Source organism: Cololabis saira, chromosome 20 (assembly GCF_033807715.1).
Source record: "Cololabis saira isolate AMF1-May2022 chromosome 20, fColSai1.1, whole genome shotgun sequence".
Classification (NCBI taxonomy): Eukaryota; Metazoa; Chordata; class Actinopteri; order Beloniformes; family Belonidae; genus Cololabis; species Cololabis saira.
Genome location: NC_084606.1, coordinates 38,016,530 through 38,044,493, shown reverse-complemented (window position 1 = coordinate 38,044,493; position 27,964 = coordinate 38,016,530). Strand labels below are relative to the sequence as shown.

At 38.8% G+C, this 27,964-nt stretch overlaps 1 protein-coding gene across 1 annotated transcript; it reads right to left on the bottom strand.

The window, feature by feature from the left end:
• Positions 1–774: 774 nt before the first annotated feature.
• On the bottom strand, positions 775–27,964 carry sf1 (splicing factor 1). Its single transcript, XM_061710720.1, has 12 exons — positions 27,565–27,964; positions 25,092–25,226; positions 21,718–21,793; positions 18,176–18,328; positions 15,504–15,593; positions 15,226–15,409; positions 12,571–12,686; positions 11,368–11,475; positions 11,086–11,278; positions 8,319–8,541; positions 5,446–5,610; positions 775–2,383 (listed from the first exon to the last, which is right to left on the bottom strand). The coding sequence occupies exons 1-12, from the start codon at positions 27,827–27,829 to the stop codon at positions 2,049–2,051; spliced, it is 2,043 nt and encodes a 680-aa protein (XP_061566704.1). The 5' UTR covers positions 27,830–27,964; the 3' UTR covers positions 775–2,048.

The following is a 27,964-nucleotide window of genomic DNA, read 5'->3' as shown; positions in this document are numbered from 1 at the left end:
ACCAGAAAAATAACACCAGAAAATAACTTATTTGACTATTTTCACCTGTTTCAAGTCAATTTTCACTTGAAATAAGTAGAAGAATCTGCCAGTGGGACAAGATTTATCTTCTCATTACAAGCAAAAAAAAAAAAAAGCTTGTTCCACTGGCAGATTTTTCTACTTATTTCAAGTGAAAATCTACTTGAAACAGGTGAAAATTGTTGTTTTTTTCCAGTGATGAGTCTTGTTTTAAGTGTAATGAGATTTTTTTTACTAAAATGAGACATTTTAACTAGAAATAAGACAAATATTCTTGTTAAGATTGTGAGTTTTTGCAGTGATCCATTTTACTTATCCTGTGAAGGACAGTCATATTGATAAGTTCAGAAAAGTGTTTTTTATTGTTGTGTTTTGATGTATTTGATGTAAGCCCAGTGGATATTTAAAGCTTACAGAAGGCTGCATTTAACTGCTGCTATGTCATTCCTGCAGTATTTCTGCAGGTGTTTTGGTCACTGCTATTATTTGTAATATATTATTTGTAATCAGCACAAATTATCTGTCCCCATATGATAAAATCCACCATTCCCCCTGATGTTTTTTTTTTTACAACTCGAGTACTGAATATACTCATCTCAATTACATTTGCAAAACTCAAAACATGTTCAAATATAAATTTGCAGTAAACTTAAGTTGCTTTAATTAACCTTAGAACGAATTTCCAAGCCATGGAAAGTCGTATGAGAGAGAAAATACTAATTTCTATAAATTATACAAAAAAAAAAAAAAAAAGACAGTGCACCACACCATTTATTCAACCAAAAGTTCAAATAATTTCTTTCCTCCCATTTTCATAACATCTGATCTTATATCTGTAACTGACAAAACCATAACATTACAAATTCCAATTGACACTAGTTAATGGATTATTTTATCAAAGAAAAAAAAATATCCATGGTGCTGAAACAAGAATCCCCTACTTGTATAACTAAATAAAATATGTCATTCAAAGTAGATATAATTTGGTGTGGCAAGAAGCAGTTGGGTAAATCCTATTTAAGAAAAAAAAAGCAGACAATCTTAACAAAACTGTTTACAAAACAACACACTTTTGGGAAACCAAAGAAATTCCTAGTAAGTGGAAGGATGGGAAAAAAAAACAAAAAACAAACAGACGATATCTGAGTGGATATCTGACCTGAAAAGAGAAACCAGGACACTGGTGATGTAAAAGGGGAAGCTGAAACAGTTTTAATACTAAACCAAGCAGAATTCAACAACTACTCATTCAGGCTAGCGCAATAAGACTGATTCCAAGAAAAACTAACATTTCTTGCTCTAATAACTTGAGGGACAAAAAAATATTACCCCTTGTAGAAGCAACACAAACACTGCACCGTTTCCTCAGAACAGAGGTGCAGAAAACAAGGGAGTATTGTAGCGGCCCCGAGGTTCCCCCCTTTAAACTCAACGTTACAACCAAGACGCAGGCTGGTGAAATCAAGATAGAAATTGTGCATTTTTGAAAAATCAATCTCAGAACTAAAAATGTCTTACAGAACTAAGATCCACTCCACTTATTACAAAAATATTTCTTATTCGGCTCAAAACCAAGACAAGAAACAAGACAGTAATACAAGTTTGTTACATGGAAAGAATGAGGCATTTAAACAGGATCATGCAAGTTGAGCTTCGATAGATTAAAACCAAAGTGTTCCGGTTTTTGCTTATAAGACTGTTGAGCACAAATTAAACCTGGACCAGTCTGAGCAAATTCATTCAGTTCACGAGAAACATGACAAAATAGCATTGCGAACATCTAATAGTGCCAGTGTCTGCACACCAAGATCTTTGTGTTAATAGAAACTTTAAAAAGAACCAACAGAGCCTTTTTGTGTCAGCTAGGTCTTCACAATGAGAAGGATCAATACAAATTAAAGCACTGGTCATATTGGTCTTCCGTGAGCGAATGGAAACTGAAAACATGTGTCTACATCTGTCTTGGTAGCAGGTGTAGAATGTGCTGCAGGATGTGTGAAGACAATTCCTTGTGTGTGGTGGATTCATTAATTCTGCGGGGGCGGAGGCGGCGGTGCAGGCGGCATGCCGAAGGGCGGCATGGCCGGAACCCCCATCCCCATCATGGTCACAAAGTTAGAGGGGTCCATGGGCGGTGGGGGGGGCGGGGGGGCGTACATCATGCTGGTGGAGCCTGGAGGGGGTGGAGGGGGAGGAGGGGGGGCCCCGGGGGGCAGCGGGGGCTGGACTCCCGGGGGAGGAGGGACCATGGACGGGGTTCCCATGGGCAGGGGGGGCTGGGCAGCGGAGGCTGCCGGCTGCTGGGGCTGCTGCCACGGAGGCAGAGATCCGGAACCAGAGCTGCACGTGGTGGTGGGGGTGTCTGCAACCAGGGGGGACAACCGGAGGTTAATACAACATCACTGGATGCTTTTCCAAGTATCGTACAGAAACAAGCCATGCTTTTTGGTCCGTGGACTTCGCGGCCATCCGTTTTTTGTTTTGAAATGACAATAAAAATAGAGAAATAATCCAAAATAATCAGTTTGCCGTTTTTTGTTTTGATAATAAAAAACGAAAAACGGGTCGTTATCCGTTATCCGATTTGTCATTGATGTGTTTGAAAATCTAATAAATGAAGAAAGTTGTTTCTGATTCTTTCGTTGATCAGATTGAAAATGAAAAGTTTTAGATTTTTTTAATGTTGAAACAGAAAATAAATCAAATATGAAACCTGGGAGTGAAACATGAGTTTAATCTGTAATCTGTCTTCACTCCGTCAGGAAACTGCAGTGATGTTGTGACAGTCCGTTCAGCTGCAGCGTCAAAAGAAAGCAGCGTCCAATCAATTACATGTACTGAACTCTAACATACTGCCCCCCCCCGTTGGAAACGAATAGGAAATAGAGAAAAGAGTTTTCCACTCGCTGTTTTAATTCCCAATTTCGATTTTCAAAATAGTCGAAATGTTGAGAAAAAAGTCGGAATGTCGCGAAAAAAGTCGAATTAGAGATTAATGTTGAAGTACAATCTCGAGAAAAAAAGTGGAAATGTTGAGAAAAAAGTGGAAATGTCAAGAAAAAAGTGGAAATGTTGAGGAAAAAAGTCAAAATGTCGAGAAAAAAGTCGAAATGTCGAGAAACGAAATGTCGTTAAAAAAATCTAAATTTCAAGAAAAAAGTGGAAATGTCGAGATTAATGTTGGAGTACAATTTCAAAACATGAGTTTAATCTGTAATCTGTCTTCACTCCGTCATGAAACTGCAGTGATGTTGTGACAGTTCGTTCAGCTGCAGCGTCAAAAAAAGCAGCGTCCAATCAATAACATGAACTTAACTCTAACATAGTGCGCCCCCCTCGTGTTCGGACTGATTTGGGGAAAAAAGCTTTTAGTTTCTCTGCACCCTCTGCGTGGAATATCCTCCAATTTGAACTGAAAATGCCTGAACTTGTTTCATTTGAAGCCTTTCGCTCACTTCTTAAAAACCCACAAGGGGAATCCTTTCGGCAGTGCCCGTGTTCTTAAATTTTAAATTATTTCTGAAGTTGTTGTTTTTACATATTATTGAAGTCACCACTATTGCACTTTATTTGCTAAACAGTTTGCACTCTCATTTTAATGTTTATTTCGTGATTGCTGTTATTTGTGTGTTATTTGTGGACGTGTGCTGCTGCTTCCTTGGCCAGGTCACCCTTGGAAAAGAGGTCTTGACCTCAATGGGTCTTTATCTGGTTAAATAAAGGTGAAATAAAATAAAATTGTGATCAACTGCTCACAGCAACATGACCAGAGAAAGACGACGGAGGCTGCATGTTCCACTACCGTTATTCTGAGCTTCACAGCACTGGGCATGCTCGGGAAGGCAATGCTGTTGCACGTGCCAGGTTATATTTGTTATCCCAAATGTTTTGTTGGTTGTTCCTGCAGGTTATTTTTCCCTTACAGATTGTATAAATGAACAATTTTGGTTATTCTATAACTGCAGTGGGGGAGAACAAAAGGTGGAAATACATGGCAGTGCACTGCCCAAAACAGACTCCACATAACTAATAACTAGGGCTGGAACAATATATCGGGCCATGAAATTTCGCGATACAAAAACATCACGATACGTGTCGTGGAGGTGACAAACTGTAGCTGATATTGGGTTATTAATATGAATATATTGTTTACTAGTAACACCCTATTGGTGCAGCGGGATCACGTGACGACCTCGACCCGCGGAACAAAATCTGACTACACTCAGAAGAAACTAAAGTTCCTTTTGGCCCCGATCACGGGACTCTTGGGGGTTTTGAGCTCTGAACTTTTACTTATAAAAGGTGAGCATGAATCAATGTTTTTAATGATGTAAAAATGTATTTATTTACTTTTATTTATTTATTTAATTTTAGTTGTTAAATTTCCAGAAAAGAAAAAAGTCAAGTCAAACATGAGAGAAACTATTCAGTTTGTGTCTAAATATTTGTACTTGTATGAAACTGAAGATCATAATGCAAACCTGACATTTACTTTTAGTTCAGTTTGTGGAAAATGGTTGGCCTGGCTTTCTCTTTAAAACAGTTATAAAGCATTACAAACTATAATAGGGCAAATTTTGTGTCTTTCAAATAAAAGACCATTTTTTTCAAGTCATATGTTCCTCATTCAAGGTTGTTAAAAAAATACTGCTATAATATCGTATCGTGTATCGTATCGTGAGATTAGTGTATCGTTACACCCCTGCTAATAACACAATGAAACTTTTAACTTATGTAGTGAGGAACATCTTTTTCACTTTCTATAAAAAGAACATTTTCATAGAAAACTGTGCATTGTCATAAGCAAAAAAAAAAAAAAAAAAAAAGTGTAATTACAGTGGCCGAGACCCGCCATTGCTGAAAATTAAAGAAACACTGCAGATAAAAACAAACGCCACTGCAAATAAAATAAACGCTTTGCAAATAAAAGAAACGCTGCTGCAAATTAAAAAACGACGCAAATAAAAAAGCCACAACGGAAGTGAATTACTGGGACTATTTTTGCTGATGCACCGGTGTTGTTTACGTGAGAGGAGAAGAAGAAGACGAAGAGGACGCAAGTGAAAAGGAAGAAATAAGAAGAGCGAGGAATAAGAAGAACAACGAACGAGAAAATAAGTGAAAAGGTTAGCGTTCAACGTTGCTACGTGTAATTTTTAATGTGCAGCATATTTTATTTGCAGCAGCGTTTCTTTTTGTTTGCAGCGTTTATTTTATTTACTAAGCGTTTATTTTATTTGCAGCGGCGTTTGTTTCTGTTTGCAGCGTTACTTTTATTTTCAGCAGTGGCGGGTCTCGGCCAGTGTAAGTAATAGCCTGTAATGTAAAAAGTGTAGGAAACAGCATTTCCCCGTGCATCCTAAACAGGGGATGTGTATGGGCCGTGACTCAGCGCCTCTGAATAAATGCTTTGTGGGCTCTTACTCTGTTGCCAGGGCAGTGGTGAACTGGTGGCCATGCTGCTGGTGGGTGGGGGCGGTGGAGCTTGTTGCTGCCAGGGGGGCAGGGGCCCGGAGGGGGGAGGGGGGGGCTGGTTGCTGGGGGGAGGAGGCGGGGGAGGCATCATACCCATCGGAGGAGGGAGCAGACCTAAAACAAGAGGAAAGTGGTGGAGTCAAAAAGGTTTTACATGTATCCTTTACATATTGTTAGCTCAGAATGACAGTGTCTGTGGCACTTTTCCTGGACTCAAAGAACACTTTTGGCTGATGAGATTCCAGTTGGAGTCATTCTGTGTTTGCATAAGTTTGCATTTTCTCCCCGTGTTTGCATATATGGACTGGTGAGCTGTCCAGGGTGAACCCCTGCCTTTTGCCTGTAATAAGCTGGGATAGGCTCCAGCAGACCCCGTGACCCTGTACAGCAGTGATTCCCCAACCTTTTCTGTACCAGGACCGGTTTAATGTCTGACAATATTTTCACGGCCCAATCTAAAGGTGTAGCTGAAACTAAATAAAATGACAAGATCGGCATTAAAAACTGTGGGATTTTCTCTATTGTAATAATAATAATATTTAATAATACGTCATTTTCGAAAAAATTAAATAAAAATGGAAATTGTAAATTACCTTTAATATGAGTATTTCTGTCAATGTGTTTTTATGTTTGTTTTCTCATTAACATTCTTTAAAGCCAGGCTATTATTTTATTTGTTATATATTAAGGAGACCAATATTTAGCGCTTTTATTTTGAAGGCGTCTCACCGAGACCTTGTAAACATCCGGCGCTTCGGACTTTAACGGTAAAAGTTTAACGGCAGTAGAAAGCGTGTCTAAAAGACTAAACGAGTGTCAGGAATGTTAAAGTGGAGCCTAACTGACACAAAAATCACCTGCTGATGAAGATTTGTTTTCTTTGCAAATGTTATGCCGTATTTATGTCCGGCTTGAGTTTGGTTGCCATGGTTACTGTCATGGTTACTGTCACCGACTGTGTCGGTCTGTATTTAAGTTAAATGAAACTTATATGAATGTAGTAAGACTAACTATTTTATTGTATTCCTTTATAGCTCTTACGGTGTGTTCGCAGTGTATTTACATCCAAGGAATAAAAACATTGTGAACCATCAGTTTGAGAGTCATCATCATCAGTCGGGGATTCTACAGAAATTATTTTTCTCTCTGTGCGACCCGGTACCAAATGACCCACGGCCCGGGGGTTGGAGACCACTGCTGTACAGGATTAAGTGGATATTAAAAATAAAAATGGATTGATGGATGGATGATTCCACTGCTGTTTTTAAATCTAAAATCAGCTCCTTGCATTTCAACAGCCAAATAAATGGCTGCTCAAAGAACAGCAAAAACTCGGCCAATATAGATCTAAATGTACAAACAGAATGGATTACCAATAACTAGGGCTGGGGATCGATTCAAATATCAAGAATCGAATCGATTCCGATTCAGAATCGATTATCCCGATCCAGAATCGATTATCCCGATCCAGAATCCGATTCGATCCGGGTTACAAAATATTCCTTTTTGGACATAAACAAAAAAGTAATGTAAAAAGCTGTAATGTAGTGATGGAAAAAAAGATTTATTTTTTTTTTTAATAAATCGATCTTTAGACATATGAATCGATTTTTAGGAATTAATATGGGAATCGATTTAAAATCGAAGAATCGATTTTTTCAGCACAGGCCTACCAATAACTACCACATAACTATAGAAATACCCCCATGTACTTCAAAGAGCAATTTAAAAATTGGTCTCAACAAAAGTTGGAGCAGCAGCAAAGTCTATAAAGTCATAACATCCATCAATATAATTTGCCATTTATAATTTCCCCATGTAATTTTCCATATTGGGGAAATTACATTTCCCCAATATGTGTGCATAAAAAGTATTTAGTTGCACCTTAGGGACCACACAATAGTTGCATAACATCCCTACTGTCTAGAAATGCTAATGAACTCTCATAGATACTGCCCAGTTTCATAAAAAGGTCCTCAGAAGTAGGAATGGGCGATATTTTACCGTTCACGATGTACCGTCAAAACAATTCCCCACGGTAAGAATTTGTATCTCACGGTAAAAACTATAAATTCCCGTTGATGACGTTTTTGTGTAAAGCCGGATTTATGTTTCTGCGTTAAATCGCTGCATACCCTACGCCGTAGCTCTGCGTCGATTTAACGCAGAACCATAAATCAGGCTTAACAAACATGGCGGAAGGCGGGTCTGAGAGAGAGGAGCTTGCTGTTAACCGAGGCTCCAGCTCCGTTATCTGGAACTGGTTTGGATTTAAAGAGTGACGAGGAGCAAACATCATCTATTATATGCAGAGTCTGCAAATAAACAGTGAGTGCAAAGGATGGCTTTTACTTATTTGTCCTGTTTCTTAATGTATCAGATTGTATCTTTTTTCTACTTTGTGATTTTATAAGCTTGGAAAACTTGAAGGACAATGATACTTTTGCTGTTTGCACTTTTATCCCACTGTTTAAGCCATACAGTTAGAATAAATGTTGAATCTGTTCTTACATTTCAAACTTGTTTCATTCAGTTTTGCAGTACAGGTGTACTAATTTATTTGGTTTTTATCAATTTAATTGGTGTAGTTTAGTAGCATTTAGTATCTTTTAGAGCAGTGTTTTGGGGGCTCCAAAGACTGAATGTGGTGATAGATTTATAGTTACAAAGGTGGAGTTGAATTGGTATTTTTTTTATTGTTATCGGGATAAATGTCAGAAATTATCGTGATACATTTTTTAGTCCATACCGCCTATCCCTACTCAGAAGTACCAATTGCTGATGTGAACAGTGTTGAACAGTTAATCCAGCTCAGCTCCTACCTATTGGGTGTCCGTGAGGTCCAGGGGCCTGGCCCATGGGAGGTGGAGGGGGCTGCATCCAGGGGGGAGGAAGGCCGTTGGGGTTAGGGGGCATGGGTGGACCCCCCATGCTGGGGATGGGCGGGGGGAAGTTATGAGGTCCTCCAGGGCCCGTGGGCCCTCCGTGCATCCCATGATAGTTCCTGCTCTCACTGGGACTGGAGTTCATCCAGGGAGGCCGGTTCTGGGGAAAACACAAGAAAAGGAATCTCAGACATTTGTGTGTGATAATGAGGATGCTGAATTGTGTATCTAATGGTGGTTTTCCACTAGTACCTACTAGGGTTGTCACGATACCAAATTTCTGTTTCGATACCGATACCAATATGTATTTCGATACTTTTCGATACTTTTTGTAAAAAGGTGGAACACTCTCAAATGTCAATATTTTCCTTTATTTTAAAGCAGACTTTGGCAACAATAACAACAATGAATATAATAAATAATTGGCATGGGATATTAAAATGTTCAAACCTTTAGAACAGTGTGAACAAGTCAAATAAAGCAATGCCATTCAAATTAAATTCACCATGTTAAATAAAATACTGTAGCAGCAAAAACTCCTGCTTCTGAGTGGGTGGTGTCACCCTCTTTGAGCCAGGAGCACTAGATTTCTGTAATTGGGGGAGGGAGGGGGTACAGTATTTTAATTAACATGGTCATTTTAATTTAAATGCCCTTGCTTTATTTTACTTGTTCTCATTGTTCAAAAGGTTTGTGTTTTGAAACTATAGGCCACATGAAACATTAAATGGGCATAACTAGATAAATAAATTGAGGCTCATTCTATCATCTACAGGACTGTCTCAGAAAATTAGAATATTGTGATTTTCTGTAATGCAATTACAAAAACAAAAATGTCATACATTCCGGATTCATTACAAATCAACTGAATAATGCAAGCCTTTTATTATTTTAATATTGCTGATCATGGCTTACACCTTAAGAAAACTCAAATATCCTATCTAATAAAAATTTGAATATTCTGGGAATCTTAATCTTAAACTGTAAGCCATAATAATCAATATTAAAATAATAAAAGGCTTGCAATATTTCAGTTGATTTGTAATGAATCCAGAATGTATGACATTTTTGTTTTTTAAATTGCATTACAGAAAATAAAGAACTTCATCACAATATTCAAATTTTCTGAGACAGTCCTTTAGGATAGGATTAGATATTGTAGGCTAATGGAATGTTTTACAAAAGTGTGTTTTAATAATATTAATTAATATAATTAATTGCCTTAATGGTTTATAATATATATGAAACATTAAATAATATTAAAATATAAAAAATATATTAAAGTTATATTCTAGTCTGTGGAATTTATTTAAATATTTTAAGAATGTAATTTTTTTTTTTTTTAATATTTAAAAAATTGCATTTAATAACCATGGACCTGTTTTAACTCTGTATGTAGGCTACTGTAGGTTTACTACGGGGCTGGGAGAGGCTTTGTACTGCTTTCATTGACATGACAGTGCAGTGAACTGGTGAACAAAGTTATCAGCTGTCGTTCTTTACTGAAGTCGGGGAACAAGTCCGCGTGGTTGTCCTTTTAATGTTTGGACAAGTTTGAAGTGTTGCTTCCTTTTGCGAGACACGCGTTGTAGCAGCGCTTGCACTGCGGTGCGTCTGGTTCAGTGGCTCGCCCTTATCGCTCGGTTTGAACCCGAAATATTTCCACACCCTACTTCGGTCCCCCATTTTGTCCAAAAGTACGGGCTTTTCTTCAGCTGCCATCTCTATTTATTTCAACTTTATTTCAACCCGCTCTGTCTGTCTAACATGCGACTTCTCGTTTCTCTCTCCTCCGCATGCGAGTGGGAGGGGGAGGCGGCTCTGCTTCTGCAACTACGTCACACTCGCTGACCTCGCCGTGCTTAAAGAGACAGGCTCCAATTTACCAATTCGTTTGCATAGAAAAAATATATAAAAGTACCGTTTGTTTTTAAATGCTGGTATAGTACCGTTTTCAAAACTCTAGTACCGCGGTACTATACTGGTACCGGTATACCGTGCAACCCTAGTACCTACTCAGCCCGGCTCAGCTCGCCCCGTTTTGGTTCTTTCCCTCTAGGGGTCTAATGTGCCGAGTTGATACTTTTTCTGTAACTATTCTGCCGAGGTTCTAAGCTGCCGAGTCGGCTGTATCTGACATCATCACACTACAGGCCACCGATTGGTCGGGGGGTTGGAGTCAGACGTTTGAATCAGGAGGAGGAAATCAGAGAAAGAGACTGACAGATTCTTGTTCATTTTATTCAACCAGTAATGGCAGCAAAAGTCTGTTTCATGATCCAACTCTGAGTGTCAGATGTTCATAAACCTGGTGCTGAGGAGAGAATTAAAAATGGATCTAGACAGCGATAAGGAACGACCAGATCTACCAGGAGATCTGTCTCTTCATAGCTGCTCACGGCTCCAGCTGACTTTTCAGCAGCACAGAGACAAACTAACAAATTTAAAAGCGTCGCCGCTTGAAGTTTCTCACTCTCATTTTTTAACTTGATATCGAACACAAACCACAGATCCAGCAGCACATCTATCATCTCCTCCAGGTTCTACATCTTTAGTGTTGTTGTCTTCTTCGTTTAGATCACACAATCAAATACGTCACAGCAGCTTCACTCCAACCTCCTACTTCTGATCTGGTTATTGAAAACAAACGAGGGCGAGTCGAGTCGCGCTGAGTAGGTACTAGTATAAAAGCGAAATAACTTACTGGTGGCGGCTGGTTACTGTTGGGGCCCGAGCCCCGGGGTCCGGACTGAGAACTAGAGTGTCCTCCTCCAGAAGAGGGGACTGGAGCTTCCCCCAGTTCAGCCATGAGGGACAGGTACTCCTTGTCCATCCGAGCTTTGTCCTGCGCTGACTGAGGCGGCTCGCCGCCCGTCGCTCTGTGGGCGGCAAACGTGCTGCACGAGACAAAAAAGCAAACACCGTTTTCAATCTTGAACCACCGACACCACAAAATAGTGAACTGTGAAATTCAAGGTTCCATTACCTGGTATACTTGCAGTCAGAGGAGATGTGACCTGCTCCACCGCACTTTGTACAGAGGGTGGTGTTGGTGATGCTGCGTGGCTCAGAATTCTGCCAAGGACGGAGAATCCTGCAAAGAAAAAGTTCTTCAGTGGTTCTCTTTCACAGAAAGACTGAGTGTCAGAAAGACTGAGTGTCAGAAAGACTGAGTGTCAGAAAGACTGAGTGACAGCTTAGACTTTCAGTTTGAGCAACTGGAAAACATCTAAAATGGGAAAGAGCTGTTGTGCGATCGACTGTACTCATAGATTTAGCAAGAAATCAGAGTTATCGTTTTACAGACTGATGAAAAATAAGCTTAAGAGAGAGCAATTCACAGAAACAACTGGATTCCAGACACCGAAACGTGGATTTGTGGTTCCCATTTTGTATCAGGTAATGTTGGATTTTTGGGTAGCTAACGTTAAACGGTCAAATCATAAAGTTCGGTGTCCTCATCACTTTAATTTCTACAACAAATCCTGCCTTGAAGTCGGACCAAGCGTCAAGACTTTTGTATGCCTTCAAGCTTTGCTTCGTGTATTTCCCCGGCGTAGAAATTAAGTACATATAAATATCAGGAAACTGGATTGGTGGCCAAATATTAATGTCCATGGACCACTGGTTCTTGGTAACTGTACCAAATATTAATGTTCATGGACCACTGGTTCTTGGTAACTGTACCAAATATTAATGTCCATGGACCACTGGTTCTTGGTAACTGTACCAAATATTAATGTCCATGGACCACTGGTTCTTGGTAACTGTACCAAATATTAATGTCCATGGACCTCTGGTTCTTGGTAACTGTACCAAATATTAATGTCCATGGACCACTGGTTCTTGGGGTAACTGTACGGGTCACTGTCAAGTCCAACTGCCTTTAATTTAAGCTGATAATCAGCTGTTATTCCGTCTTCTCCACTAGTTGCAGCTGTTTTTACCACTCAGTGAGAGTAAGGGGGCTGGTCCAGTGGGGAAGTGACATCAATGCCCCCCCACCACCCGTTTCCTGTCTAACTACTTTCTCAATAAAAGGCCACTAGCGCCACAAAAACCTTTAAAAAAATAAAAAACTTCAATCTATACCATCCTTACTTTCTGGAACCAAAGTGAGAGCAGAATCTGATCTGGCTCCCATAAACCGTGCTAACACTGAGATGTGAATAAAGCCGGTCCCACAGACCTGTTGTCGTCTTCCCTCAGCGTGCCGTTGAGTCTGGCCAGCTCCCTCAGCTGCATCTTCCGTAGGTCGTTCTGGTCCTCCGGCGTCTCAATGCCCTGCTTCAGGATATTGCGGATCTGTGGACACATTTCTCTATTAATACAAACTGTGTTCTGTAAGACAGGGGTCCCCAACCTTTTCTGCACCACGGACGGGTTTAATGTCTGACAATACTTTCACGGCCCAATCTAAAGGTGTAGCTGATAAAAACTAAATAAAATGATAAGATCGGCATTAAAAACTGTGGGATTTTCTCTATAATAATAATAATAATAATAATAATAATAAAACATAATTTTCGAAAAATAAATGTGTTTTTATGTCTCATTAACGTTATTTAAAGCCAGGCTTTTATTTTATTTGTTATATATTAAAGAGACCGATATTTAGTGCTTTTATTTTGAAGGTGTCTCGCCGAGACCTTGTAAACATCCGGAGCTTTGGACGGTAAAAGTTTAACGGCAGTAGAAAGTGTGTCTGAAAGACTAAACTAGTGTCAGGAATGCTAAAGTGGAGCCTAACCGACACAAAAATCACCTGCTGATAAGGATTTGTTTTCTTTGCAAATGTTATGCCGTATTTATGTCCAGCTTGAGTTTGGTTGCCATGGTTACTCATGTATTGTGGTTAACGGTAGCTGTTATTAACGACCGAGCAGCTGTGTCGGTCTGTATTTAAGTTAAATGAAACTTATATGAATGTAGAAAGACTAACTATTTTATTCTATTGTATTCGCAGTGTATTTACATCCAAGGAATAAAAACATTGTGAACCAGGGGTTTGAGAGTCAACCGTCATCAGTCGGGGATTCTACAGAAATTATTTTGTCTTTCTGTGCGGCCCGGTACCAAATGACCCACGGGGGTTAGAGACCCCTGCTGTAAGGGACAGGAAGGTGGGAGCGGATGTTGGAATGTACAGCATCAGAAGTGGCCACTTGTGATCTAATCTCTCAATAAGGGCTGGGGATCCATTCAAATGTCAAGAATCGATTATAAAGATTTGATTCAATCCGATTCCGATATTGATTTGGGTTAAAACGTTTATTTCAGTTGTTGCATGAATTATATGACTGTAATTCTGCAACATATTACTACTAGTATTATATTGAGATTCAACAGCAAGTACTGCAGCTAATGATGCTGTAAGGACCAATCAGCTCCCAGAATGCTGATAGAACTGCTTTCAGAAACATCGTGTGGGTCAGAATTACCAAACAGATCCAGGGAGGAAACAGAGACGGAGGAAATCAGTTTTATTCTTTCCCAGATTACGTTTTTATTTTTTCCATTTTCTGTCTTTTTTGGGTTTTTAATTTTTGAGAATTTGGTTTTTTGCATTTTATGCAAATGTAACCCAAGGCAGTATATACAGGACTGTCTCAGAAAATTAGAATATTGTCATAAAGTTCTTTATTTTCTGTAATGCAATTAAAAAAAAACAAAAATGTCATACATTCTGGATTCATTACAAATCAACTGAAATATTGCAAGCCTTTTATTATTTTAATATTGCAGTTTAAGATTCCCAGAATATTCAAATTTTTTTAGATAGGATATTTGAGTTTTCTTAAGCTGTAAGCCATGATCAGCAATATTAAAATAATAAAAGGCTTGCAATATTTCAGTTGATTTGTAATGAATCCAGAATGTAAGGGTGCTTTCACACCTGTGGCCCGTTTGTTTTGTTCCGTTTCAGGGGCTAAATCGATACAGTTGTTCCGTTTCTCGTTCGTGGGGTTTGTGTTCACAAGGCAAACGTCTGTACCGTTTCAAAGCTGTTAACAAATTCCATGCGCTAACCAGCTGCTCTCTGATTGGTCAAATGAACGCGGAAGGAGTTTTCTCTTCCGCACCCCGGGAAAAACAACACGCTCCTTTCAGCGCAGCGCAGACCGCAGCCGTTGGCTTTGGCTGATTTATGGTACCGCCTTCCGCGTTACACCAACGTAGAGCCTACGGCGTAAAGTACGGCGTAGTTACTGCGTCGATTTAACGCGGAACCATAAATCAGGCTTATGCGCTCGGCGCAGAGCGGAGCCCGGCAGCGGACGAGAGGCCGCCTGCTGCAGCCGGGTTTGCGCTGCGCAAACCCTGCCCGAATTGAACATTGTTTAATTTCATACAATGTTTAATTTGTGCTGTGCTGGGACGACATCTCGGCATGAGAGAAGGTGGTGGAGGCTGCACCGACTCTTCTTGCGCCGCGGCAGCACACACACAATGAATGGAGTTGTATCGGTTGCTGTGTGGATTATGTTCTCACTACAAATAAAAAAAAATTAACCGTTTCAGGTCTCGTTTTAGAGCGCAATTGCTGTGTTCACATATACCAAACGTTCCGATCTTTAGTGGGAAACGTTCCCTGTTCCGGAACAACTGCTTGAAACGGTACAGGTGTGAAAGCACCCTATGACATTTTTGTTTTTGTAATTGCATTACAGAAAATCACAATATTCTAATTTTCTGAGACAGTCCTGTATATGAGAATTGATTTGGAACCGGAAAATCAACACCGGCCTACTCTCAATACTGATTTCTAAGAACGGTCTGACTGGGGTTTGGTGACGTTGCCGTACGTCAACAGTACGTGAGGAGAGCTGAGATGAACTCTGACCTGCTCCACTGCTTTCTTGACGTTCTCCATGGTGTTGGCTGTGACCAGCGCGTGCAGAGGCTCGTCTTCTCCCGGCAGCATCTGACCGTCTTTACGGCCAACCTTCCCTTCTTTCACAGAGCCTTTCCCTCGGATCATGATCTTAGCACAGCACTCCTTCTCAATGTTCTTCAGGGTGTTACCGCTGAGAGAATGAAGAGGAAAAAAACTAATCAATCTGGTCCTAAATCAAAGTATGTTAAACAAGATGCGTAAATGTAAACTGAAGTGTCACTTACCGCGGCCCAATGAGCAGACCAACAAAGTTGATTTCAGGGTATTCGTCCTGTGGGATCATGACTTTGTCGCTGACTCTGGTAGCAGGGGGCCTGGAAGACACGGAAGGTTGTGAAGGTTAAACAAAGATATTTTGATGAGCAAATCCACCTGATATCTTTCATATCCTCGCATTTAACTCGTTGCCGCACGGAGGCTCGCCGTCGCCCCCGCCAGCCCATATTCGGTGCACACTCACGCCAAAATTTACAACACTAGGTCATTTACAAATCTTGTACAAACCAAATGTCTATTACAGGGGTGTCAAATGTGCGGCCCGAGAGAGATTTTCATGCGGCCCGCGAGAGGTTTCCAACGCAAAAAAAAGAAATGATATTTACTAAAAAAGGAAGGCATAAATAATTGCCATGAATCTCAGCATATCCGATGATATATTTTACAAATCCATCGTTATTCCACAAAGAGAGCAGTTTGACATTTTTTCAGTTTTCCAGAATGCATTTGCTGATTTTATTTCTTTGTAGACGGTCGTTTATTTTTATTAACTGACTACTATTATACTTATATATTTTCGCAGGAAAAATAGCACTGCTAAAAAAGATGATAGAAGATATTTATTCGGATAATTTCAGTTTTGAATACGAGGATAGTGACAAAGTAAAACAGTTAAAAAAGAAGTGCTGACTTTTTCGGCACACTGGCGTAAATATCCGCGCCAATTTTTAAAAATAAATACACTTAATTGTACTGTAAAAATCTCTAAATCACAAAGAAACACTCTCGGATGTAATAAGAAAGATTTTGCATTTAATTAAATTTCCTATAAAAAAGCGAAATATAAAAAAACATACTTGTTTCTGTTTATCTTTGTAAAATGATATTAAAAGTATCTTACATAATTTGAAAAAAAAAAAAAAGAGAAATTTCAAGAAAAGATCCTGAAGAAATATATTTTACATAATTAGAGTGTAAACAAAGTGCATATTTCCTTTAAAATTAACTAAACTGATATTGGATTAGATAACAATAGTAAAAAAAAAGAATTAGAAAAAAGATTTTTCGCACCGTTTTTATTTTGAACGTGCGGCCCGCAAGAAAAAAAAATTGGTCAAATCCGGCCTGCCAAGCAAAATTAGTTGGACACCCCTGGTCTATTAGATCCTATCCAGTAAAGTATTTAGTCCAAAATACATTATACCAGTAAATATCAACAAACAGCCGCTCTTCATCTCCACCGTCATCGAAGAACAAAATGTTATTATTTGTTTACACTCTGTAACTCCTCCGTCCTGCACGTTTTCAGACGGGAGAGCGCGATGCTAAAATGGAGCGTATGCTCTACATTGATTGACAGCTCATCCGGCCAATCAGGAGCCTCCTGTCCCCTCATAGCGAATGAGCGCCGTGTTGGGGCGGGACGAGCACGTCCGGCTTTTGTCATGAGAAAAACCTCGGCAATTGCAGCATTCGCCCAGAAGATGGTGCAGTTGTAGAGCAAATGAAATGCTGAACACAACGATATATAGGCTATATGTACGTGGTAAATTGGTAATACGGTTCAAAAGTTATGCCCATGGGACATAATTGTTATAATAAAACTCTTTGTAAAACATAGTCTTACAAAAACATGTGTAAAATACTCATTTTTTGTGGTATTGTTATCAAATTTGAACTTGCACTAGATAAGGCTTCAGGCTGTGTCTCAGTGGGTTTTAAAAACAATAAGTCACAGATTCATCTGCAGACATCTGATTACAAAACAAATTTCCGGCTGAAATAAAAACCTTCTATTTCAGTGTGTTCAAACTGAGACTACTGAATAATAGTAGCAGTTACAGTGATTCTGACAGTCAGGGGAAGAACTTCAGAGTGTTACCTTTCAAAAGATACCAGAACCATTATTTATTAATTTAAATACATTAAAATTCTGGGATCTAGTTAACCTTCAAACCTTATTGATTATATATAAAGCACATCATAATCTCCTCCCAAGATGTTCTCAGAGGCTGTTCCAAATCCACAAGAGTAAATATGAACTAAGGAACACAGGTATGTTTAAGAAGGCATGGGGAAGAACCAAAAGTAAAGAAAACGGTTTCCGTGAAAGGTGTCAAATTGTGGAATTGCTGTGATAAGGATTTAAGAACGTGTACCTCAATTTATGTTTTCAAAAAAATGTTTAAATATAAAATGATAAACAGTTATAAAGAAATCTGTTAATTATGTTGGTATAGCCTATTATAGATTAACATGAAAATAGCACCACTATATACCCCTTTTTGAATTATTGGTATTACTATTTTTATATAACATAATGCAATGACAGTTTCTCTTTGTTTTCTTTTTATATATTTCTTTTCATATTTGTGTATTATTATCCACCGGATGCCATATTGTGTGAATGATACACGCTGCACAGGATAGGCTAGAATAAGCCCTCGGCTTCAGCCTACTCCTTTTTTGGACATTTCTATTTACCTTTTATTTTATTTGTGAAATGAACATGTAAATGTTTCAATGTATTCTGTCCGAAATAAACCATCCATTCATTCATTCATTCATTCATTCATTCAAAAAAAACTACTTCAAACGGTTCAAGAACAGCTTTACATTTACTTTGGGCGACTTTTACAAGTGCGGCAACAAGTTAAGCGTAGACATAAGGGGTACATACTTATAGTCTGCAGGGGGCTTGAAGTCTGGATTGAGTCCAACCATTTCAGTGATAAGGGCATGGCGCTCCTCCTCAATCTTCTTTCGCGTGCGATACTCGCGGGTATTTAGCCTTTTGCCCTCACTGTTATAGATGGGCTCTGGAGAGGGAGACCTGAGAGCAGCAGACAAAATACAGGAGAGACAACGTTGATACCAGTGATTGTAAACGGGGAGCTTTGCACTTCAGTCACATACACATCCTACATTATGATTTTGACAAAAATAGTCTTGAGTAATGCATAAATTAGAGAAGGGAAAAAAACTGCTCTAAAAATCTGTATCCTTGAGGAAAATGCTCAGAATTATTGCTTTTGAAAAAAGCAAAACCTAAAATATATATAGAAACTGCACCAAAATATAGAAGGCCACAGTCCGTTGTTTAGTAAAGTTCAGGGTAAGAAGGGACCAGTCAAAGCTGCATGGAGGTAATTAACCCAATACACTGAGGGGGGTCAACCACAGAGAAGGAACAGACACACAACCAATATAATATATATATATATATATATGTAAATATATATATAAAAATGTTCAATCCTAGACAGAGAGGCTGGCTTTGAGAGATGCTTGGTGCTGACGTGGTGGGAGAGGTCCGTACCTCCCCTGGGATGCTGAAAACCTGTGTCACTGCGATAAGGAGGCTCTGTGCTTGAAAAAGGGTTAGGCTGACGTTGGGTAATTTGGGTTAGAGGAAAAGAATTAAGATTAGATGTTCACCTTTTCCTATGCTCTCCCCTTACAGTTTTGTGAACATGTGAATAATAAAAGGAAAAAAAAGCCCCCCACCCCCTCCCTTTAAGCTTCAAAACTTCCAACGGTGACAACAACCTGAAACACCTCCCAAGTTTGTCACAATAGAGGGGAATGCAGCTTTGCCTTCATTTTGGAGGGTTTTTTATGTCAGCTGTGGAAAATCTTTGAAAAAAAGTCTCCAAGTGAAAAGGGTCTAAACTAGCAGTGGTCAAATCCATACACACTTGAGGGCAAGCCACTTCCTGTGGGAACAGAGCCTTATGACTAGGTTAAAGGCCGGCCCGCTCTCGTCCAGAATATTGTAGAATTCTGGCAGTTTTCTTGCAGAACAAGAGTCCAGAGGAAAAGCTGGAACATGATCCCCCTAACCCTGGTAGAAATGTTTAACGCCACCGTCTGGCCAGCATCAAAATCTGGTGGCAGTGGAGTACAAAGCCTTTTAATAACTGGTATGTTATGAAATAAACTAAATGTTATGAGCTCAGCTCAGATGTACCAAATGTATGCATGCATTCAAATAAAAAAAATAAAATTATATAAATAAAAATGCCAGTGGTTGGTGTTGATTTTTACCCAGTTATTATTCCCAAAAGAGCCAAACAATTCAACTGCATTACTTCAGTTAAAACAAAAAAAAAGCTAAATAATAACTGTCAAAAATAGAGTATAACAAGTACCAATCCCTGTTTCAAAAGGGACTGTTTATACATCATGTGTAATTTTGCACATTTACAGCACTATAAATCAGAAAACACAAGCAGTGGGTAAAGCAATAGTCATAGGAAGCTAAATATAAAAGAATTCCTCCTATCTAGTATCCTGAAAAATGGCTTGTTAAAAAGGAAGAAATATCCCAGACAATTTTCTTCTTACCTCAGTTTTTCAGTTTTCTACATTGGACAAAAGAAAAACATCCCATCTCAGCTAGCACTGACTTATATACAGATCTAAGCTACTGATACCATTTCTGATGAAGTCTTTTCTAATTAACTTTTTTTGTTTTAACCCAAGATTAAACGATGTTCAACACTCAAGTGTTTGTTTTTTTTTGACGACGTCAATCCATCTCACAATTCAAAAAGGCAATGAAATCAGAGCTCGAGTTTATGTATTTTTGGTCAAACTGAAATGTTCACAATAAGGAACTTTACTGGTAATCTGCTTTCAGTGACTGTAGAACATTTCTGATCATCTAAATTGGAGCGATATCTGTTTGGATTAGTTATTGCTTTTTACAATTCAATATGCAAAAAAACAAGAAAAATATCTTTTCACTTCAATCTTATTAAAAACAATTGGCGCTTTTCCACTAGAACCTACTCAGCCCGACTCGACTCGCCCCGGTTTTGCGCGTCTCCACTACGGGTGGAGGCGAGTAGATACTCCTCTGTATCTATTCTGCCGAGGTTCTAAGCGGCTGAGTCGGCTGTATCTGACATCATCACACTACAGGCCACCGATTGGTCGGGGGGTTGGAGTCAGACGTCTGAGTCAGGAGGAGGAAATCAGTGACTGTGTTTCCAGCATCAATAACCCTTTTAAAACCCGAATATTGGCAATAACACGAATTTGCACGACCATGTAAACACCAATAACCCCTTTGAATAACCAGAATTTGCTCATATTCCGGTTTTTAAAAACCTGAATATGACTCCTGGGTTATTCCTTTTCTAACCTGAATATTGGGTCATGTAAACGCCAAACAGAATATCCCCATCAAACGGAACAGGAATTTGTTTTCTGCACATGCTCTGTTCACAAGGAATCCTGGTCTTTTGAGTCCAGGAAGTTCTTATAAACACGGAGAAACCAAGACCAGGAGGAGACGAATCACTTCATAAATGTAATGAAGGATATGAACATTTCTGCATTTGTAGATGGTAGAAAGTACCGGGATAGAAGATTTACAAGAAGGTGAGAGAAAAGTTGCGCGAAGCAGCATTTGTTTTGAATTTGGATACAGGAAGAAGCAGCAGAAATGACGGGAATTGTGTCATGATGTTCTCCGTGCGTCGCTGGTTTGATCCAGATATCCCAAATGATTAAGCACCATGTAAACGGAATATTCCCAATGTTTCAGTAACCGGAATATTAGCAATAACCGGAATTTGGACTGCATGTAAACGTAGTCATTATTACTTGAAGCTTCTCTCATTCTCATTTTTTAACTTGATATCAAACACGAGCCACAGACCCAGCAGCACATCTATCATCTCCTCCAGGTTCTACATCTTTAGTGTTGTTGTCTTCTCCGTTTAGATACACAATCAAATACGTCACAGCAGCTTCTCCAACCTCCTACTTCTGCTCTGGGTACCGAAAATAAACAAGGGCAAGGCGACTGGAGACGAGGCGAGTCACGCTGAGTAGGTACTAGTGGAAAAGCGCCAAATGTGTACTTGTCTTGGGTTAAAAAAAAAAAAAAAAAAGCCCAATTCTCAAGCTACAAATACGGACAAGTGCAAAATGCTGCACACTTGCTGGTATAGTGAGCAGATTTCCAGTTTAGTAACTGAAGAAGTCAATTTAACATCACTTCTCTGACAAGGAAAAGACCTCAGGCATTGTACATAACACCGTCCTTCGTTTAGGACCTATATAAACTAGAGTCTACACTCTTAAACTAATACTCATGTGTAAATGCGAGATAAGCTAGCAACCACAGTAATGAAAAATCAACATTTGTCTTCCAAATAGTCAAGAAGGTAGAGAAAGTGTTACTGTTCAAGGGTTTAATCTTTTTCCGACCTGTCCTCAGGGTTTACAGGGATTCCCAGGTCTCCTGTACGCAGTTTACGAGTCAGGTCTTCAATCTGCAGTTGGACTGGAAGAATTCAGGTTAGGAAAGAAAAACAAGGATGGAGAGAAATGTGGTTACCAGAACAACATTAGAGAGAGACAACGCTCTGCACATTAGAGCAACGTCTCATTCATTATTGCAGTAGAACAATTGATAACTGTTAAATTAAAAAGGAAGGTCAAATAAACATCTGATAACACTTAAAACATGAAACCACTTACTCATGTGTGTGCTCACACATGCTCGTCTAGGAATAAGCTTTAAATTAGGACTAAGATCGGCCCTTTCTTGGACAATGATTAAGCGTGACAATATGACAGATGATAAAACTGATTCCTACAAAAGCTCTCCATAACATTAGCACTATAAAAAACAATTTTAAGATCAAGTTTCCTTAAACACAGGGTTTCAGTTATTGCAGTGCATTTTGTTTCAGGTTTTTTGGCATCTTAAGAATGAAACAGATTCATTTGTTTCGCAGGTTTCAATATCAAAACACGTAATCTTAAATCACTTTCTGCACCCCACAGATCTAACAATGAGGGTCTGCTGTGACACAGAAACAAATCTTGCAATTAAAAGGCAAATGGGGAAAAAAAAATTCATTACATGCACATTATGAAGGTTGTGACGGTGCATCCCCTTGAACACAGATTAATTGGTCACTGAAATGATGTTATCCAGATGAAAACAGGGCCCATGGCTTGTGGTTCACAGTAATTTCAGCTAAAAAAAAGCTTGTTTTAGGGGATCTACTGAATGAGCAAAGGAAAAAAAAGTGACAGCGGAAGATAGGCACAAATGAATGTTTACATACCAAGGAAGAACAACCATTACCAAAGAGAGGACAACATCAGTAAGGATGTCGATTATCGAATAATAATCATGTACTACTGAAGAAAATAAAGGCTGTGTACTGGTGCCACGCTGCTGTTGAAAGGCACATGTGGTTAAAACATTCCAGATACAGATATATTTTATTCAAAACCAATTAAACTAATAATGTGGCTTAAAAAAAAAACAAACACAAAGCATGCAGACTGTTTGCAGAGCAGCTTTTACAATGCTGCAGTTCCACTCTAGTCAAAAAATGTTACATCAAGACTTAAAAGGTGGTTAGTTGTGCAAATGCACCAGAGAAATTCATTCTGCAATCTTCCCATATCAGAGATTAGGTGTTGTGGCACCTTGTACACTGAAATTGGTCTTGGTGTTTTATTTTTAAATTTGAATTTCAACAACTGGTGTGCAGGAAGCAGTGCAACTATAAAGGACTGTCTCAGAAAATTAGAATATTGTGATAAAGTTCTTTATTTTCTGTAATGCAATTTAAAAAAACTAAAATGTCATACATTCTGGATTCATTACAAATCAACTGAAATATTGCAAGCCTTTTATTATTTTAATATTGCTGATTATGGCTTACAGTTTAAGATTAAGATTCCCAGAATATTCAAATTTTTTGAGATAGGATATTTGAGTTTTCTTAAGCTGTAAGCCATGATCAGCAATATTAAAATAAAAGGCTTGCAATATTTCAGTTGATTTGTAATGAATCCAGAATGTATGACGTTTTTGCATTACAGAAAATAAAGGACTTTATCACAATATTCTAATTTTCTGAGACAGTCCTGTATATCTATTCTGCTGCAGGATGTTAATGGTACTACGGACATACATTAGTGTTGCCACGGTTACACCTGGACATGTACAGATTCATCCGCTGGTGATCAGGTTTGGACAATAAGCAGTTTATGAAGAATTTCTTACATTCATAAGTGTATATGCTACACACACCACTGATATTTATTTTTTCCATAACTTATCAGAAAGTGTGTCTAGTAATCAGGAAGACTGCTGTTCATGTGGAAAGTTTTACCACTATAATAGTATTTGAGTGTTTCAAGCAAAGCTATGAAGCCAGCAAAGTCTAAAAGGTTAAAAATAAAGCTAATGCAGCACACAATCAGCAGCCACTATTATATATTACTGGGTAATTATCTGTTTTTTACGACGGAGTATTAGGGCCAAACTAAGACAAAAAAAAATGGAAATTACGAGAATAAAGTCATAATATGAGAATAAAGTCGTAAAATTACGAAAATAAAGTCGTAATATTTTGAGAATAAAGTTTTAATATTACAAGAATAAAGTCGTAATATTAAATATAACTTCACAAGATGCTCAATATTCCTCATTTTAACACAGGGAAAAGATGCTCTTCCTGTTAGAGTTCTCATAAATCTCATAATGTTACGACTTTATTCTCGTAATGTTACGACTTTATTCTCGTAATGTTATGACTTTATTGTCGTAATATTACGACTTTATTCTCGCAACTTTATGACTTTATTCTCGTAATTTCCTTTTTTTTGTCTTAGTTTAGCCCTAATACTCTGTCGTGGTTTTTTGGCTGACTGTAGTTCTCCAATTTTTTTTTTTAAATCAGCGGTGTACCTGAAACAAAATTAAAACTCGGCCAAGAAACCTGCAATCGGAGCACCTCTACACCTCCTTAGTCTTACTCCCTTAGTAAATGTTTGTTGTGAAGTTTAATTACACTGGAAAACGTTGGAATTTTACAGCACAGTTTTGAGGTTCAATTGTGCATGTGTTGCACGTTGAATGAAGCTATGGGTAAGAGCATGAACACGATCCTCAGTTGTTCCTCAGACTACAATACCCATGAAAACACTTGGTTGAGTTGTGCTAGGGCAAGGAATTGTTCTGCTATGAAAGCAGCGTCCTTCATATTTAAAATCAATCTTGTGGAATAACAGTTGTGTTATGTAAAGACATGGTGATGCCTCCATGCACAGGAACAAGAGCGAAGGTGTTGGGGGTCAGGCATGACCTGCAGCAGGGAGTGGCGTTCAATCAACTATCAAAAAGTCCTCTTGCTAATGGGTGCCCAATGGTATGCAAACCAAAATACTACAAAACACAGCAGAACCACTTAAAGAGAAGTTAACTCAACATCTCATATAAACATGTTAATCATTGCTCATTAGAAATGATTGATTTGTCTCAACAGTTGGAGCAAAAATTAGACATTCTTCTTTTTGGAAAAAACACAAAAGTGGGTAGTAGATACACAAGAAATATTATTCACAGATTTTAGTTAACAATTCATTTTGTAGTTGCCTTTAGAAAGCTCTAACTGTTGGGGATTTAGCAAACAAGACATAACAGTAATAATGGCATGACACATCAGAAGAGAACCTTAAGCATAACTGACGAAAACGTGAGGAAAAACTCAATCAATCATATAAACAATTACAAACATTAGTAGACAGGAAACAAAAAGATAATTAACATTTACCTATGTATGCTCTCTCTTGGTCTCTAGTGAGTCCCGGGGGAATGACGGTGGGCATTCCCGGGATGACTGTCTTCTGGTCTGGTGTCTCGCTGCTCCAGCGACTCTTTTTTCTTGCTTTCTTCTGTGCAAAATCCACTGAGAAAAACACAATATGGGACCTTCAACTTTGATGTGTCACAGTGCGGGAAAGACGTCAACAAAGGGCCTTGGCAAAAGCTGGAGTTTATTTTAACAGCGCCAGGTGGATTTATTTTCCTAGCATTTGCTTTGATTATAATTCATTATCTAAAAAAAAAAAGTAATCAAAAATGTATCATGAATAATTAACTCACTTTATAAACATACATCTATGTTTTTGCACATTAACATTTTAAAACTGTTATGTCGATTAAGGTTTTTTTGTCCAACTGAGAACATTATTATAGATTCGCCAATAAGATTTGCCTCTGGAGACTATCGGTAAAAATAAAAGATCAAACCTTCAGAAATTACATTTACAAGACGATAACCGTATGTGATTTTTATTTTATACACAGAAAAAAAGTTTAATTATATGTGTATGTATGTAAATATATATATATGTGTGTGTGTGTGTGTGTGTGTGTGTAAGTAGATATATACATAGATATAGAGCAGATGGAGTTGATATAGAGATAGTATGGTGTAAATAATAATAGTTATACATGTTAATAAATGATTAGTGAATGGGGGCAGGATTAAATAAGTTTACACTTCTTCCTACTCCTTTTTGCACATTAAGACATTAAGTGTTAAAGTATGAAATTCTTTGTTTTGTTTTCTTATCTTCTCTTTAATTGTTGTTTTTACATGTACAAAATATTTTTTTTTTATTTGATTTTTGTACATGTAAAAAAAAAAAAAAGAAACAACACTTCATGAGAAGTTTAAGAAAACAAAAACAAAACAAAGAATGTCATCCTTTAAAACTTGCTATCTTGATTTACATGTGCCAAAAAAGGAGTAGGAAGAAGTGTAAACTTATTTAGTCCTACCCCCATTCACTGATCATTTAACCTGTATTTATAAATATTCACACACTGTACTCACACTGCTAAATAACAGTATTATTATTATTATTATTATTATTAAAATCAAATCAAAGTGTGGTTAAGTTTATAGTCAGTACTGGAGATGAGGGGGGATGGCATCCCTCCTGAAATAAAAACGGTCCAAATCATTCCCCCTGTAAAACTGCCATCCCTCCTTTCCATCCCTTATGTCATTTCATCAATGAATGTGGTTTTACTGCTATTTCAACATTTAGAGTCATCACCAGAAAAATAACTTATTTGACAATTTATCTGTTTCAGGTAAATTTTCACTTGAAATAAGTAGAAAAATCTGCAAGTGGGACAAGATTTATCTTCTTATTACAAGCAAAAATATCCTGTTCCACTGGCAGATTTTTCCCTGAAATAAAAACGGTCCAAATCATCCCCCCCTGAAATAAAAACGGTCCAAATCATCCCCCCCTGAAATAAAAACGGTCCAAATCATCCCCCCTGAAATAAAAACGGTCCAAATCATCCCCCCTGTAAAACTGCCACCCCCCTTTCCATCCCTTATGTCATTTCATCAATGAATGTGGTTTTACTGCTATTTCAACATTTAGAGTCATCACCAGAAAAATAACTTTTCACCTGTTTCAAGTACATTTTTACTTGATACAAGTAGAAAACCAGTGGGACAAGATTTATCTTCTCATTACAAGCAAAAAAATCCCTGGTTCCACTGGCAGATTTTTCTACTTATTTCAAGTGAAAATCTACTTGAAACAGGTGGAAATTGTTTTTTCCAGTGATGAGTCTTGTTTTAAGTGTAATGAGATTTTTTTTTACTAAAATGAGACATTTTAACTAGAAATAAGACAAATATTCTTGTTAAGATTTTGAGTTTTTGCAGTGATCCATTTTACTTATCCTGTAAAGGACAGAGTCATATTGATAAGTTCAGAAAAGTGTTTTTTATTGTTGTGTTTTGATGTATTTGATGTAAGCCCAGTGGATATTTAAAGCTTACAGAAGGCTGCATTTAACTGCTGCTATGTCATTCCTGCAGTATTTCTGCAGGTGTTTTGGTCAGTGCTATTATTTATAATATATTATATTATTTGTAATCAACACAAATTATCTGTCCCCATATGATCAAATCCACCATCCCCCCCCTGATTTTACAACTCGAGTACTGCTTGTAGGCAGGATTTGTTTTCCAACTGCCGCCAACGGCGTGGTCTCCATTTTGTGCAAGGCCGGGACTTAACTTGACATTAAAGGCTGATTTATGGTTCCGCGTTACACCGACGCAGAACCTACGGCGTAGGGTACGCGGCGACGCGCACCGTACGGTGTGCGTCGCCGCGTACCCTACGGCGTAGGCTCTGCGTCGGTGTAACGCGGAACCATAAACCAGCCCCGTGTCTCCAATGGTCGCTGCTGCGGGGGTAATAACTCACCAGCGGCGGCCAGGCTGGCCGCGGCAGAAGGCGGCTGCGGCTGCGCCGGGGCCGGGAAGCCCGTGCCCGGGTTGAAGGGGTGCGACTGAGGGAAGGTGGTGGCCGGCAGCGGCGGCTGGAACGCCTGCAGAGCGGGGAAGGGTCCCGGCGGCGCCGGCGTCGGCATCAGCCCGTTCCCAGCACCAGGCCCGGCGTCGAAGCCTCGCTTAGCGCCGATGCTCGGGTGCAACTTCCCCAGAGGAGTCGCGTTTGCTCCCGTGGCCATATCCAGTAGATTGAAATGGCTTTGTTCCCGCCACACAGCAACTCACTCGGGTATAAATGTGTGTTCTTTTCGAAGAGGAGGATGTAGAAGCAGAACAGACGGAGTGCAGCGCTGCTCTCAAAATGGCGACCGGGG

Excerpts from the sequence above, each read along its gene's own strand:
- sf1 (XM_061710720.1), bottom strand. The coding sequence starts at position 27,829 with ATGGCCACGGGAGCAAACGCGACTCCTCTGGGGAAGTTGCACCCGAGC. Across the intron at positions 8,542-11,085 it reads ACAGTAACCAGCCGCCACCA|AACCGGCCTCCCTGGATGAA; the intron begins GTAAGTTATTTC and ends TGTTTTCCCCAG. Across the intron at positions 5,611-8,318 it reads ACCTCACGGACACCCAATAG|GTCTGCTCCCTCCTCCGATG; the intron begins GTAGGAGCTGAG and ends CTCTTGTTTTAG.